General features: G+C 49.3%; 2 protein-coding genes across 25 annotated transcripts in view; one reads left to right on the top strand and one right to left on the bottom strand.

Annotated features, from left to right (window-relative positions):
• Window positions 1–454, bottom strand: part of Nthl1 (nth like DNA glycosylase 1) — a 7,624-nt gene extending 7,170 nt beyond the window's left edge. Inside the window, exon 1 of the mRNA XM_048789372.1 lies at window positions 325–454. Within this exon, the coding sequence (XP_048645329.1) occupies window positions 325–421 (97 nt within the window). The 5' untranslated portion in view covers window positions 422–454. The remainder of the gene's footprint in view (window positions 1–324) is intronic.
• Tsc2 (TSC complex subunit 2) overlaps window positions 419–14,276 on the top strand; it is a 34,611-nt gene continuing 20,753 nt past the window's right edge. For 19 of the 24 annotated variants that reach the window (XR_001504062.2, XM_048789371.1, XM_048789370.1 and 16 more), the window contains exons 1-13: window positions 419–579; window positions 1,957–2,043; window positions 3,709–3,819; window positions 4,824–4,968; window positions 5,892–6,009; window positions 6,637–6,685; window positions 7,008–7,133; window positions 7,471–7,544; window positions 8,944–9,070; window positions 10,013–10,156; window positions 11,526–11,663; window positions 12,885–12,988; window positions 13,352–13,433. Coding sequence is in view for 23 of the 24 variants with exons in the window: in XM_048789371.1 (XP_048645328.1) it covers window positions 442–579; window positions 1,957–2,043; window positions 3,709–3,819; window positions 4,824–4,968; window positions 5,892–6,009; window positions 6,637–6,685; window positions 7,008–7,133; window positions 7,471–7,544; window positions 8,944–9,070; window positions 10,013–10,156; window positions 11,526–11,663; window positions 12,885–12,988; window positions 13,352–13,433 (1,443 nt within the window). In the remaining variant the exon portion in view is untranslated. Of the gene's footprint in view, window positions 580–698; window positions 804–1,956; window positions 2,044–3,708; window positions 3,820–4,823; window positions 4,969–5,891; window positions 6,010–6,636; window positions 6,686–7,007; window positions 7,134–7,470; window positions 7,545–8,943; window positions 9,071–10,012; window positions 10,157–11,525; window positions 11,664–12,884; window positions 12,989–13,351; window positions 13,434–14,276 lie in introns of those variants that run through there. The other 5 variants (XM_048789367.1, XM_015490923.2, XM_048789365.1 and 2 more) reach the window with 2 other exon arrangements.

Below are 14,276 nucleotides of genomic sequence, written 5' to 3'. Positions count from 1 at the left end.
GCCGCGGGCCCCGCGCGCCCGGGCCTTGCCCGCGCCCGCCGCAGCCTGGCACCGGGGCTCCAAGCACACCTTGGCGTTAAGTTATGGCGGTGCGAGCGGATCTCCTTCTGGACGTCCCCGCAACCGCTCTTCCTCCACTCCGGGCGGAGAGCCGTGGCAAACGTCCGGACTCCTGGATGCCGCGGCACTGCCCTCGCCCCCTGCACCCGGGCAACTCGCTAGACCAAGCCGGCCTCTTCCTGGCATATTTGTGGCCGGGTCAGCTGGGCTGTGGTTGAGTTGACCTCAGGGGCTGTAAAGAGGAGGGTTATGCCCACCAGAGACCTAGGGTCTGAGCGTCCGAAGGTCTGCAGCAGGGCAGGTGGGCGGAGCTGTCAGTCAGATGTCTCCAGCTTTTGTTTCTTCTGCACAGACGAGTCATCTCGTGCGCCCTTGCCCACCATGGCCAAGCCAGCAAGCAAAGATTCAGGCTTGAAGGAAAAGTTCAAGATTCTGCTGGGACTGGGAACACCAAGGCCAAGCCCTAGATCCGCAGAAGGCAAACAGACAGAGTTTATTATCACAGCGGAAATCCTGAGAGTGAGTGAGCTGCCTGCCCAGTAGGAAGGCTGGGTGGCCCTTCTCCATGTTCTGAAGATGGGTTGCTGGTGACCTTCTGCACGGGGCCACTCTGGAGTCATGTATATGTCCTTCTTCAGGACACAGTGTCAGGATCTCGGTGACCTGCTTTTTATTGCTTGTGTTAGAGATGCAAGAAAACCCAATGTAATTGATGTGGCCTGACTTCCACTTCACATTCACAGGTAGTTAGGGATATGGCTAGGGATTAAGTGCTAATTTGTGAGTTCCTGGGAGAAGTAGGTCGTTATTTTATTTTTTGGGGTGTGTGTGTGTATGTGCGTGTGTGTCTTGGGGATTGAATCCTAGCACATGCTAAGTATACCTTCTACTGTTGAACTACACCCCATCCTCATCCTTATTAAGATATGTTTGAGTCCCCCAAACACATGCCTGGTACCATATTTGCCCATAAGTAAATGAATTTTTGTACTTGTAAAATTTCTTACTCAGAAACACCTAAAATGCTCATTAACTGGTAAAGCATATAAATAAAATATTGTACATTCATATAGTGAGGTGTAATTCAGCAGTAGAAATAATGGAACACTGACTGACATGCTACAACATAAATGAACTTTGAAAACATGCTAAATGAAAGAAGCTAGTCACAAGAGGTTCCCATGATGTATGAGTCCCCTTACATAAAATGTCCAGAAGGTAAGTAAGTAGTGACAGCAGTTTGGTGGTTACCAGGGCTGAGGGGAGGAAGGAATTGGTATGTACTTTTCTTCTGGGATGATGGAAATGTTCTGTAATTAGTGGAGATGCTTATAAGCATTGAGAATGTACTGAGGCTAGAGTTGCACAGTTTAAAATTGTTACAGTGGTGTGTCTCCATAAAAACTTTGCTCTTATGAAAAACAAAGTTGCCCATTTAAAAAAAAAATGTTTTTAGTTGTAGGTGGATACAATATTTTTTTAGATTTATTTAAAAATATTTTTAATTGTAGATAGACACAATACCTTTATTTTATTTATTTTTATGTGGTGCTGAGAATGGAACCCAGAACCTCACACATGCTAGGCAAGTGTGCTACCGCTGAGCCACATCCCCAACCCTATTTATTTATTTTTTATGTGGTGCTGAGAATGGAACCCAGTGCCTCATACTTGCAAGGCAAGCGCTCTACCACTGAGCTACAGCCCCAGCCCCAGCCCCAATGTTGCCCCGTTGTTTGTCCACTAAGGTAGAGTAGTAAGCAAATCCTGATTTCGTAAAGATCTGCAACAGATCTTCAGGCCGGAAAGTGCAGTTCATAGGATAGTTTTGTGATTGACAGTTAAGGAGGCCCGTTGTCTGAGTGCTGGCCCCTTTTCTTTCTTTCTTCTCTCAAGGAACTGAGTGTTGAATGTGGTCTCAACAATCGCATCAGAGTGATAGGGCAGATCTGTGAAGTTGCAAAAACTAAGAAGTTTGAAGAGGTAAGTTTGTTTCAGTTGTGGGACTGAAGAGATGCGTGTTGACCATTTTGAAGCCTTGAATTTTCTTTTACTAGGAGCATGGTTGATAGCTAGCTTTGTGATGGTAGGATTTTCACTACTTTAGGGAAACTTAACTTGCAGTTGAGTGATAGAGCTGAGCTTTTGGAAATGTCCTGAGTATAACCCTGAGAGACTCATCATGATGGGAGGCAAAGGGAATAGGCTTTTCCTTTTTTAATGTAAATATGTGCCTGCTCATTCTCTTGGGTAACACTCAGAAGAGGGGAAGGTGAAGGAATGGAAGGAATGCTGGGAGAGCTGTGGGTTCACAGAGGACATGTTAAGGCACCCTGGCTTGGAACCTGCTTGGGAGAGGTGACTGGTTGGTGGCAACAGGCAGCTGCACAGAACTAACATAGCCAGCTTTATTTTGGACAGACATTTCCAGGCTCTTCTGTTGCCGTGGACAGAGTGGGTGGTTGTCATTCTGGGCATCAGGGTAGTTATAGAGCACCCTAGCGCTCCTTGGCCTTGCCCATTGTTTGTGTGTGAGACTTAGGGACTCATTTGTAGAGGGAAGTGACAGCTACATCTTCAGCAGCTTATCTGAGACATGTAAGCTGCACATCACCAAGTATCAATGTAAAAAGCAGGCATCCTTGTTCAGAAAGTTGCCCCTGGGGGTATGGAACATCATGTGTATAAGCCTAAGAGGCTGGGATGATCCACAGGCTCAGTGTCTGTGTTGCAGCTCAGGTTACATTGTTAGGAGTATTGTGAATGTGACATATGCAGTGAGGGTCTCAGTATATCCTGAGTTGGTTGAGATATTGGTCACAAAGCATCTAAGAAAGGGTTGAGATGTGGCCTAGTGGCAGAGCACTTTCCTAGCATGTACAAGGCCCTGGGTTCAATCCCTTGTACTGTGAAAAAACAAAAAAAAATCTTAAGAGATGTTTTAGCCCCCCACTTAAAGGGAGAAAGCCCAAGAAAGTGAGTGAGTGGTCTGAAAACTCTGGTGAAGGGAGTAGAAACATGGTTCACATGGGAAGGAAAGGTAACATTTGAGCTAGCTTGAGCTTGCAGGCAGAGGCTGAATCTGGGCAACTCTAGGGACAGGAGTGAATTCCCCATGGTGGTGGGAGTCAGTGAGGAGCAGACTTCAGGAAGCCGCATGGAGTTCTTCCTTAGCAGCTCCAGTGGGTAGCAGGGCAGGGGAAGGGTATGTTGCTGAGTGGACTACCGGTGGTGGGTTCATGTGGAAGAAAGCCATGGGGCAGAGTTTCTGGGTCAGGCACAGGCCTAGGGCACACCTTGTTCTTCTGGATTTGAAACTTCTGGTGATAGCCCTCCAGACTGAGCAATTCTACAAGAGTCTCCCTGTGGGTCTTGGGGAAGTCAGGACTTTTCCTAGCCTGCTTGCTGCCCTCCTTTCATCAGCCTGCAACCTGGGGCCTCTTAGAGGGACCTGCTTGAGTGTGAAGTGTCTCTGAGGCCTGGGGTACTCATAGGCTGCAGGAGATACATAGGATGTGGGCTGTTGAGGAGCTGGTTCTGAATCAGGAGGCTGTTCTGCTTTGTCCTTTGCATGGTGCTGTTCTTGCATTGAGGGCTAGGTTCTTGAAGATCACACCATTACCACTGTCCCCTCTTTGCTGGTGGCAGCATGCAGTGGAAGCACTCTGGAAGACTGTCGCGGACCTGCTGCAGCCAGAGCGGCCACCAGAGGCTCGACACGCGGTGCTGGCTCTGCTGAAGGCCATTGTGCAGGGGCAGGTAAAGGGCAGTGCTGGACTGACTTGTATGGGGGATTTCATCAGGCTGCCTGATGTTTGGGCTCCTGTCTTTGGCAGGGACACGAGGTATGGGGTCTGGAGATTAGCAGGGGTTCTGGGGCTAGACTGTACATGTGGGCATCCCAGTGTCACCACTGATGTCTGTGAACCTCGCCAATTGCAGGAGCCACCTAAGCCTCCACTTGACATGTTGAGTGGAGATGGTGGCTATACCTTCCTTTGGATGTTCTGGGGATGAAACAGAGCAGTTCAGCTGGACACAGTTATGTATACATAGGAAGCTGAGACAGGAAGATTGTAAATTGGAGGCCAGCCTCAGAAACTTGTTAAGAGCCTATCTCAAAAAAAGGGGGCTGGGAATGTAGTTCAGTGGTTAAAAAAATCCCTGGGTTCAAGATCTCTCCATTAAAAAAAAAAAAAAGCAGTTTATGTAGACTGTTAGGAGCAATAATTGGCACAGCCAGTGTTATTTTGCTTCTGCCCCCCAGTCCCCTGGCAAGGGCCATTCTCCCTGCTCATGGTGCTTAGCTGTGCGGTTCTTGGCTGGCCCTTGGGCATCCAGTTATCTTGCTATCTAGTGATTGCTCTCTTCCTTCGTGACTTGACTGCTCAAAGAGGCACCTCTACTCTGGCTGCACATCCTCTGAGACTGTAGTGCCTTTGTCCTTACAGTGTGAACGCACACATATCTATCCCGGACCATGAGCTGGGTGAGGGCAGGAGCTGTGTTGTCCTTGCTGTGTGTTTGCAGTATCCAGAGCCTGATGCAGTAGGGAGGCGCCACACACTAGTCAGCTGCCTACCAGTGCATCTGGTTTGCTGCCTGGAGCCCACTGATGTTGGTAGCCCATCTCTTGAGGTGTTCCTGGGGGAAGGAGCACAGATCAGGCCCACAATATTGGTGTCTGCTGTATTTCTTGGCTTCTTGGTAGCTGTGTGGGAGGCCCTGGCAGAGCTCTGCTGACCTCATGGTTTTGTCTTTAGGGTGACCGTTTGGGGGTCCTCAGAGCCCTCTTCTTTAAGGTCATCAAGGATTATCCCTCCAATGAAGACCTCCATGAAAGGCTGGAAGTTTTCAAGGCCCTCACAGACAATGGGAAACACATCACCTACTTGGAAGAAGAACTGGGTGGGTGCCACACTGGGTGTAAGGGTTCTCTGGCCTTGTGATTAAATCTAACCTGGGATGAGGAGGGATCTGGGCCAGGAGGCATGCTGTAGTTCTATGGGATGGTTCCAGGGGGCTCACCTGGGTCTGGAGTCTCCAGGGGAACTTTTTGGACATGTAGACTCCTGGGCTGCACTCCAGACCTGCTGACTTGAAGCCTTTGGGAAGTGGGGGCTCAGAAGGTTTCTTCGAAGCTGGCAGGTGGTAGGCCATGTCTGTAATTAGGAGAGAGTGCTGCTATCCTGGTCTCACCCAGAGCACCAAGGTCCTGTTTCTTGCTCATTCTCAAGCCTGGCTTGGGTTTTCACCACCACTGGTTTACCTCCCACTCTCCTTGCCCACTTCCTCCTGTCACCCTGTCAGTAGAGGTTTTGGTCAGACTTTATGTCCCCATTGTGGGGAGAAGAGAACAGAGTGGGAAATTTGTTGTTCTGATACCCAGAAATGGGCCTCAGTGGCTGGTCTGCCTCCAGAACAGGTGCTGACATGTTTCCAGGAAAAATGGCTGGTGTGTGCATGTGTCTCCTTCCAGAGACACTTGGTGGGACTGGGGGATGCCCAGGTACTCGCCTCCTGAACATGTGCCCTGTGATGTTTATGCCCCCTAAAGTGAGGTTGGGCACTGAGTGTTAAATACATTATCCTGCTGCTGCCTAGCTCCAAGACAGCCTGGGAGCTGGTGAATCTGTCCATGCACAGCTGGCTTGCTGAGGACCAACAGAGCCTTCTTAGGCTTTGTAAGGAGGTCTGCCTGTCACTGCAAGGGGACTGATGGTGTGCTGCCCAGCAGTAATGGGATTCAAACTCATTTTCCTGAGAGGGAAATGAGGAAGAACTATGTCCTTGGCTTCTCCACAAACTACTCTCTTCCTCTTCTCTCCTAGCGGAGTTTGTCCTGCAGTGGATGGATGTTGGCTTGACCTCAGAATTCCTTCTGGTGCTTGTGAACTTGGTCAAATTTAACAGCTGTTACCTCGATGAGTATATTGCATCAATGGTTCAGTAAGCAAAGAGTTTAAATGAGGTCTGGGGGGCTGGGGATGTGGCTCAAGCAGTAGCGCGCTCGCCTGGCATGCGTGCGGCCTAGGTTCGATCCTCAGCACCACATACAAACAAAGATGTTGTGTCTGCCGAAAATAAATATTTAAAAAAAAAAAAAAAATGAGGTCTGGGGTGAAGCCCAGTGGTAGGGCATTTGTGTAGTATGCACAGGGCTCTGGGTTTGGTCACTAGCTCCAAGTAACAATGAAAAGAGAAGAGCTTAGTGTCATTCTGCACTTGGTCCCACTCCTTTGGCTCCAGTCTGGCTCTGCAGGGTGAGTCAAGGGGAGGAAGCCACTGAACAAATGGAGAAGCAGGATGTCAACCTGTCTTCTCACACTGTTCCTGTGCTTTGGTTATTCTCCTTTTGATGTTAGTTTTTCAGAACATCTTTGGTGTCCACAAGGACATGGCTTTGTCTCATTCGTATGAATACTCAGCACAGGGCATGGGGCTGGCACAGAGCAGGCATTCTAAGGGAGTATGAGCTGCTTACAAACCCAGTATCTCAGAGTGGCCAAAAAATGAAAGCAGGCATTTGGCCTTCTGGAAATGCACTCTGAACTGACTTTGGCACTTCTTCCACAGCATGATCTGTCTGCTCTGCATCCGGACTGTGTCCTCTGTGGACATAGAGGTCAGTGACTCCCTTCCCCAGGGAACTGTTCATTGTACCCTCCTTTTTGGGGGGCTAAGACTCTGGGGTCAAACCCTATGTGTCACTCTGTCTGTGTGGCTCCAGGTGGCTTGATCACTTTGAGCTGCAGTCAGGACAGTGGATGGCATCTATCGTAGAGTCGTAGCTCAGGTCAGGGCAGGTGGTGTCGATGGCCCACAGTAACAGGAGTGCCTCCTGGATGCACACTTGCTTGCAGTATAGCTCTGAGGAGGCTTTTAGGGCAGTGGGGCAGAGAATGGGCATTGGGGGGCACTGGTGTGACCCCTTTTCCCTCCTGTAGGTCTCCCTGCAGGTGCTGGATGCTGTGGTCTGCTATAACTGCCTGCCGGCTGAAAGCCTCCCCCTGTTCATCGTCACTCTTTGTCGTACTATCAACGTCAAGGAGCTCTGTGAGCCTTGTTGGAAGGTGGGGTTCTGAGACCATGGTCCTGGAAGATCCTTCTCAGACAAGGTCCCAGTCCCAGTACATGTCATGACAAGGCAGACCATTTTGTTTGCAGTGAATGACACCTATTTTCAGGGTGATACAGTGGTGGCCCATTAAGAGCAGTTCAGTGGCATTTTCCAGGCAGTTGAGCTGAAGCCAGGCTTTAGGTAGTATTTCAATGGGGCTCCTACCTCTGTTTATGAGAGTAAGCTGCCTACAGAGCCCTGGCTGCTCAGGGCAAGCAGAGGGCTGGGGGCTCCCCTGTCAGGGCTGGGACACATACCTGCAAATCCCTCTGATGTATGTTTTTCCCTAGCTGATGCGTAACCTCCTGGGCACCCACCTGGGCCATAGTGCCATCTACAACATGTGCCGCATCATGGAAGACAGGCAAGTGTGGGCAGGCCTGGGGAAAGGGTGTGCTGACACTTGTGGCATAGACAAAGTTGGGGCTTTTCTGGTTCTTTTGGGTGGCTGTTCCAGGAGCTTTCACTCAAGCCAGGCACATGGTGTGTGTTCTCACATTCTCTCCTGTTGGACAAACCAGAAAGTTTGTCATTGAACTCAAAAGCCTCTGCTTCTACCTACCTTCTCCATCGTGACTCGCTCCCTTACCCTGTTACAAGGCTACACTTGGTGTGTTAACCTGACATCTCCCTCGTCCCTACAGCCAAACATCACAGTCCTGCTGCTTCTGCTCCCTTGAGGTAGTTCATGTTGAGTGCTGCCCACTGGGCTCCCACTCCCACCAGAGCTCCCTCCTCATCTGCTCCCTTATGTCCATCTTGCTCTCTGAAGTACATTCTTCACATGGAGCTGAGAGACCTTTTTCTTTTTTTTTCCTATGGAAAACAAGGTTTAAGTGTTTGGAAATAATAATGATTCAGCAAGCAGTTCTATCAGGAAATGTGGATTTGCTTTTCTTCTCAGTGATGTTATAGCTGTCATTAGCCAGAGCTCAAGGAGGAAGACAGAATTTCTTGTGTCTTGTGCCCTAACATGGATCCACTTGGGTACTTGGAACTGCAGGACAGAAAATGTTCATGCATTTGGGTTTCCCTGGTTTTGGAATTTATGCACCATCTGTCAAAAAGCACTATAATGGGCGGGGGTTGTAGCTCAGCCATAGAGCGCTTGCCTAGCACGTGTGAGGCCCTGGGTTTGATCCTCAGCACCACATAAAAATAAATAAAATGAAGGTATTGTGTCCAACTACAACTAAATAATAAATATTAAAAAAAAAAAAAAAAAAAAAAGCACTATAACAATTCTCTTCAAGTTGGGGTTGCCAGGCAGGGGGTTGGTTCTGGGGCCTGAGAGACCTTTTTCTAATAGATTTCACTGTCATCTTTTGCCTGAGACTGCAGTGCTCCCAGGATAGCTCTTCTCCCTGTGGAGCAAGGTCCTGGTTAGCCCGGGCCTCCCCTTGTCTCCTCCCGCCTTTGCCGGTGCAGCTGAGTAGCTTTTGCTCTATAGTACTTTGCTTTGCATGTGTGTGATTCTTTGGTCTCTGTCTCCCACTAGACTGTGGGTGTCATGAGCTTCTCTCACCCTGTGTCCCTGTACATGACATGACCGATGGCCCATGGCGTGATCAGCAGTACTTGGCTGTTGAAGGAGTCATGAAAGAGTTATAGTTGCTGCTGGCCTGTGTTCCCTGCCCATTTTCTGGCCCTTCCCCAGCTGAAGGGCAAGGATGGCTGGGGGCCTTGCCAGAGCCCAGGTCCCCCCAGGCCTCCCACCAGGCAGGGACCCTGCTCACATCTGTGTTTCTGGGGAATGCTTTCAGAGCCTATATGGAAGATGCCCCACTGCTGCGAGGAGCTGTGTTCTTTGTAGGCATGGCTCTCTGGGGAGCCCACCGACTCTATTCTCTCAAGAATTCCCCAACATCTGTGTTGCCATCTTTTTATGAGGTAATGGGGTTTCTGTGCTACAGTGAGCTGGCAAGAGTGGGCACACTCCTGTCAGGCCTACCCACGTGTCTGGCTGGGGCTGGGGAGAGGGACACATCCAGTCACTTGCTTTTCAGCTGGGTATGAGATTTAGGGCAGTTCAAAGGTTTTGATCTCAAGCAAACATTCTCTCTGATGAATTTCATCTCCTGTAAATTAATACTGGAACTGATCAGTGTTGCCCCTAGGATAGCAATCCTCTTGCCAGTGACAGTTCTGTTTTGTCAAGGTGGTAATATTACCTTCTCTCTGGGTGATGCTGTCGACATAGTCATTCACAGCACTTCCTGTGTGTGTTAGCTTTTAATTCTCATGGCTCCCTGGTGAACTGGAGCAATTACGTGATCCAAATATCATAGTGCAGTGTTACTCTGCATCATAGCCAGGTGCAGCCTGTGATCCCAGCCACTTGGGAAGCAGAGGTAGAAGTCTTGCAAGTTTGAAGCCAGCCTGGCAACTTAGCCAGAGCCTGTCTCAAATAAGCTGCATCTCCTCTGGTTACACAGAATCTCCTGATCTCATATCTGTAGGCTTTCTGCTTTGCCTGCTTCTGTTGGTGGCAGCGGTGCAGGGTATGTTCTTTCCTCATCATTTGCACTGGAACTGAGGTAGTAGCTCTCAGTTTCTGTCATGCTAGTACACCAGGACCCAGAATTCAAAGTTACTGTCCAAGTCAGGCTCTTTGGAAGCAGGGGCTTCAGGGCCCTGTTTGGGTCCCAACTGTATTGTAGCAGTGTTAGCAAAACAAATGTCCTTTTGGGATCCTCACTTGCTGCTCTGATTGTGACTGCATGGTGAGACACCCAGGTGTCTTAGACTCAGCTCCAAGGATGACACAGGTCAGTGCTTCCCATGCAATGAGAAGCAGCTGACCTTGCATGCTTCCCCGGCCCCACATTCCAGGCCATGACCTGTCCCAATGAGGTGGTGTCCTATGAGATCGTGCTGTCCATAACCAGACTTATCAAGAAGTACAGAAAGGAGCTACAGGCTGTGACGTGGGACATCCTGCTGAACATCATCGAGCGGCTGCTTCAGCAGCTCCAGGTAAGACACGAGTGAAACTAAGGGCCAAAGAGGACTAAGATCCTAGAGGGGCAGGCTTGTCACCCAGAGGATGATGTCCTATGTGTTTGGCCCCTCTCTGGAGTCTCAGAGCCTGCTTTGGCTGTGTATGCTGGTGGTTTCAACCTGTCTTTCAGTGAAGTGAGGTCTTGTTTTTCCAGATTTGTTCTGCCTTTCTGGCCCCAGACAGGAATGTGCAGCGGGTGGGCTAGTGATGCTGACTAAGAAGGCAGCTTGTTGCTATGGCCTGAGTGGGCTGGAGGTGGGTCTCAGAGGTTCTGGATGTTGGCCATTCCTGTGGTATGAATTTGAAGGATAGCATTAGTAAGCATGCTGACTTTGGTGCTAAGGAGCACAGCAGGGCCACACGAGTGCTGCTGCATACAGGGTCCACGGGAGACGAGGCCAGCAACTAGGATGGGCCTTCTCCCAGGCCTGGAGCAGTGGAAGGCAGGGATGGGGCTTGGCTGGGCCTGAGTCGAGTCTCAGTCAAGTCTTTGCTGGTGAATCACTACCAGGTGGCCTTTCAGCCTGGGGTGGTGCACAGAGGACACATCCCTTGGGGCTTCAGGCGGTACTGGAGCCAGCCTGGTACATACTTATAATCCCAGAGACTTGGGAGGATGAGGCGGGAGGATTGCAAATTCAAGATCAGCCTCAGCAACTTAGCAAGATCCTGTCTTAAAAATAAGGGTTGAATTGCCTGGGTCTGTGGCTCAGTGGTAGAGCACTTGCCTAGTATGTATGAGGTGCTGGGTTTGATTCTCTGTACAGCATATAAATAAATTAAATAAAGATCCATCGACAACTAAAAAATATTTTAAAAAAAATAAGAGTTGAGTATTAACTGTTTTGGGCTGGGGATGTGGCTTAAGCGGTAGCGCGCTCACCTGGCATGCATGCGGCACTGGGTTCAATCCTCAGCACCACCAACAAATAAAGATGTTGTGTCTGCCGAAAACTAAAAAATAAATATTAACAAAAAAAATTCTCTCTCTCTCTTTGTCTTAAAAAAAAAAAAAAGAGTTGAGGATGTAGCTCAGTGGTAAGTGCCTCTGAGTTCAGTGTTCAGTCTCCAGCACATGCACAAAAAAGAAGGTGCTAGAGCCTGGGAGAGGTGTGTGTGTTTGAAGTTGTAGCTGCTCTCACCTCCTGCCTGCTCTTCTCCTAGGCCAGGCTGTGTGAGCCCAGCCAGGATTCCCCTGGGGGTAGGGAACAGGCAGGAGCAGTGGCTGACCATGTTCCAGTGAGGTTGGGAGGGTCTGGATGTAGCTCTTCTGGAGCTGAGGACTCCAAGGGCACGTCCTGAGGGCAGCAGAAGTCAGTCTGTGATGGTACTTTGATACTGCAGAGCTTGGAGAGCCCAGAGCTCAGAACCATCGTCCATGACCTGCTGACCACTGTGGAGGAGCTGTGTGACCAGAATGAGTTCCATGGCTCACAGGAGAGATACTTCCAGCTGGTGGAGAGCTGTGCAGACCAGAGGCCCGTAAGACACCCCCTTGGGGCCTACAGGGGTTCAGGCAAGAGTGCTGTCGGGCAGGGGCCCCTGTGGGTACCTAGCTGGAGGTGTCACACTGAATTTCCTGAGTTTGAAGGGCTTCTGCTTTCCTGGGATCTGTGCCCGAGCAAGGAACCTGCCCAGTGTCAAAAAGTGGAGCAAGCATGGGCCTGTTAAAGAGCTCAGTGTTCGTCTGGCCATTAGTTTCCCCCATCTGTGTGGAGGATGGTTGCTCCCAGGAGGCAGTCGTTTTGCCAGAACAGCTTGTTGTCAGGTCTTTTTTTTTTTTTTTTCCTTTTTAAAAAGTTATTTATTTTATTTCATTTTATTTTTTAGTCAACATTTATAAGCATCATTTATAAAGGAGCAATCCATCCACTGTGGAAAACTTTTGCAATACACAATTTGCAATACACGTACTCGTTTATAAAACATGCAAAGGCTGGAAAACTCAACAATCAGTAAATAATGCAATTAAAAATTAACAAAACACATAAACAGGTATTTCATTGAAGAGAATAATCAAGTGGCAAGTAAGTATGAAAAAATATCCAGTATTATTGTTAGAGAATTTCACATTAAAACCATAATATGGTATATTTAATAGTTTGTCTATGGTTCCCCTCTCTCCCCCTTTCTCTGTATACATACACACACACATACCTATAAATGCTTATGTACATATGTTATATATTTTTAAAATATTTTTTTAGTAGTAGATGAACACAATCTTTTTATTTTTATGTGGTACTGAGGATCAAACCCAGTGCCTCACATATGTGAGGCAGGCGCTCTACCACCGAGCCCCAGACTCAGCACCGCTTATGTTATTTTTTTATTTGCAAAATTAAAAGTGTTAACAAACAATGAAATAAATCAGTTGCTGTGTACCATATGCTAAATGAGAGAATGAACATTTGCAACAAAAGCATTCCATGTCAGAGCCTGACAGGACTATTCAACCCTTTTTCCAAAATACTACATCATCAAACCTATCGTTTACTATTGCCAGGTCTTTCTGTGGGTTTTGACAGGAGTTTCCTGCTACCAGGAGGTTTTTGTCCTGTGTGGTTCCCTCATCTGGGCTGTGAGTGGCTGGTCTTTCCTGAACTGACTTGGTTCTTCTGGGCCAGCAGCCTGGTGGCAGGCTGATAGATCCTTTGTAGGGCAGAGTGGCTCTTTGACACTGGCTTTGTCTTCTTTTGACAGGAGTCCTCCCTCTTAAACCTGATATCCTATCGAGCTCAGTCCATCCACCCAGCAAAGGATGGCTGGATCCAGAATCTGCAGCTGCTGATGGAGAGGTTCTTCAGGTAGTAGCGTCTCCGTGGCCCTTCCTGGGGCCTGACTCTGTGTCACTGTTCCTGGGCCTGCAGGGGCTGGGGTCTTAGACCCCTGGGAGGTCAGAGCTTTCCTTTCTGGTTCTTGAAAGCAGTGGTTCTCGATGAGTGGAAAAGGTTGGTTTCACAGGGTCCTCTAGTGAGGCCTCCATGTGGTGGTCTAGAGAGATGTCCTCCTGGAAGGCAGAACCCTCTTTGTCCCTTTCCTGGGTCTCGGTCTGGATGTTATTGAACCTGGGGCTTGTAGAGAGAGTCCAAAGCTGGGTCTGCGTGCCCATCTTGAAGGGATGGGCCCAGTGCTCCTGGCCAGTCCCCAAGCCCTTTCTCCTTCCACAGGAACGAGCCCCGCAGTGCTGTGCGCATCAAGGTGCTGGACGTGCTGTCCTTTGTGCTGCTTATCAACAGGCAGTTCTATGAGGTGTGTGGAGGCTGCAGTCTGAGACCTGGGGGCCTCTGAGACTGGCCCCAAGGTCTCCTGGGACTTCCTGGCCTCTGCTCCTCTCTGTGGCAGGCTTTCAGCTGCTGTTGCTCCCTAGTTCTGGCATTCGTTCATTCACCTGTGGGCCCCAGCCAGGCCTGTGCTGAGTCCAGAGCCTGTGGAGTGGCTGGAGAGCACAGGCCTTGAGGGGGTTTCCTGTCTGGATATCACTCAGATCTCAGAAGCCTTCAAAGAGTTCTGGTCTGAGTTCAGAACTCTCGTGTGGAACGTTTTCCTTTTGTTTTTGTATTCACTTCCACCACTCATCTCTCAGCCTGCTTGCCAGTCTGTTCTGAGCCCTGCTGGGGCTCTCCTTTTGTGCCTGCCCTCCATTCAATCTTATTGAGATTGGTGGTGGCACCCTACCTGGAACATCAGCACATGCCAGCATGTGCTTTCTTGCAGATGCGCTCCAGGCTGAGGCTGCCCTCCCTCTATGTGGCTCACATGGTCTTCCCCGGCCTGCCTATCCTCCCTTCTCCACTTTTCTTTGCCCTGGACTGCCCCTGCTATCTCTCTGCCTTGTAGCCCCACCTCCCCCTAAGCAGAGCTCCATGTCCCCTTTTCCAGGAAGCGTCTCTGAGTTCTCAAGTCCCTCTTAGCAGAATCTTTTTGTATTGGGAACCCAGGGGGTACCTAACCACTGAACCACATCCCTAGCCCTTTTTATTTTTTATTTTGAGACAATTCTCTTAAGTTGCTGAGGGCCTTGCTAAGGTGCTAAGGGCCTCGCTAAGGTACTGAGAGGTTGGTTTTGAATTTGTGATCCTCCCGCCTCAGCCT

The sequence above is a fragment of the Marmota marmota genome, unplaced genomic scaffold (assembly GCF_001458135.2).
Source record: "Marmota marmota marmota unplaced genomic scaffold, marMar, whole genome shotgun sequence".
Classification (NCBI taxonomy): Eukaryota; Metazoa; Chordata; class Mammalia; order Rodentia; family Sciuridae; genus Marmota; species Marmota marmota.
Note: the sequence above shows the minus strand (reverse complement) of the source record. Positions and strands in the feature narration are given on the sequence as shown.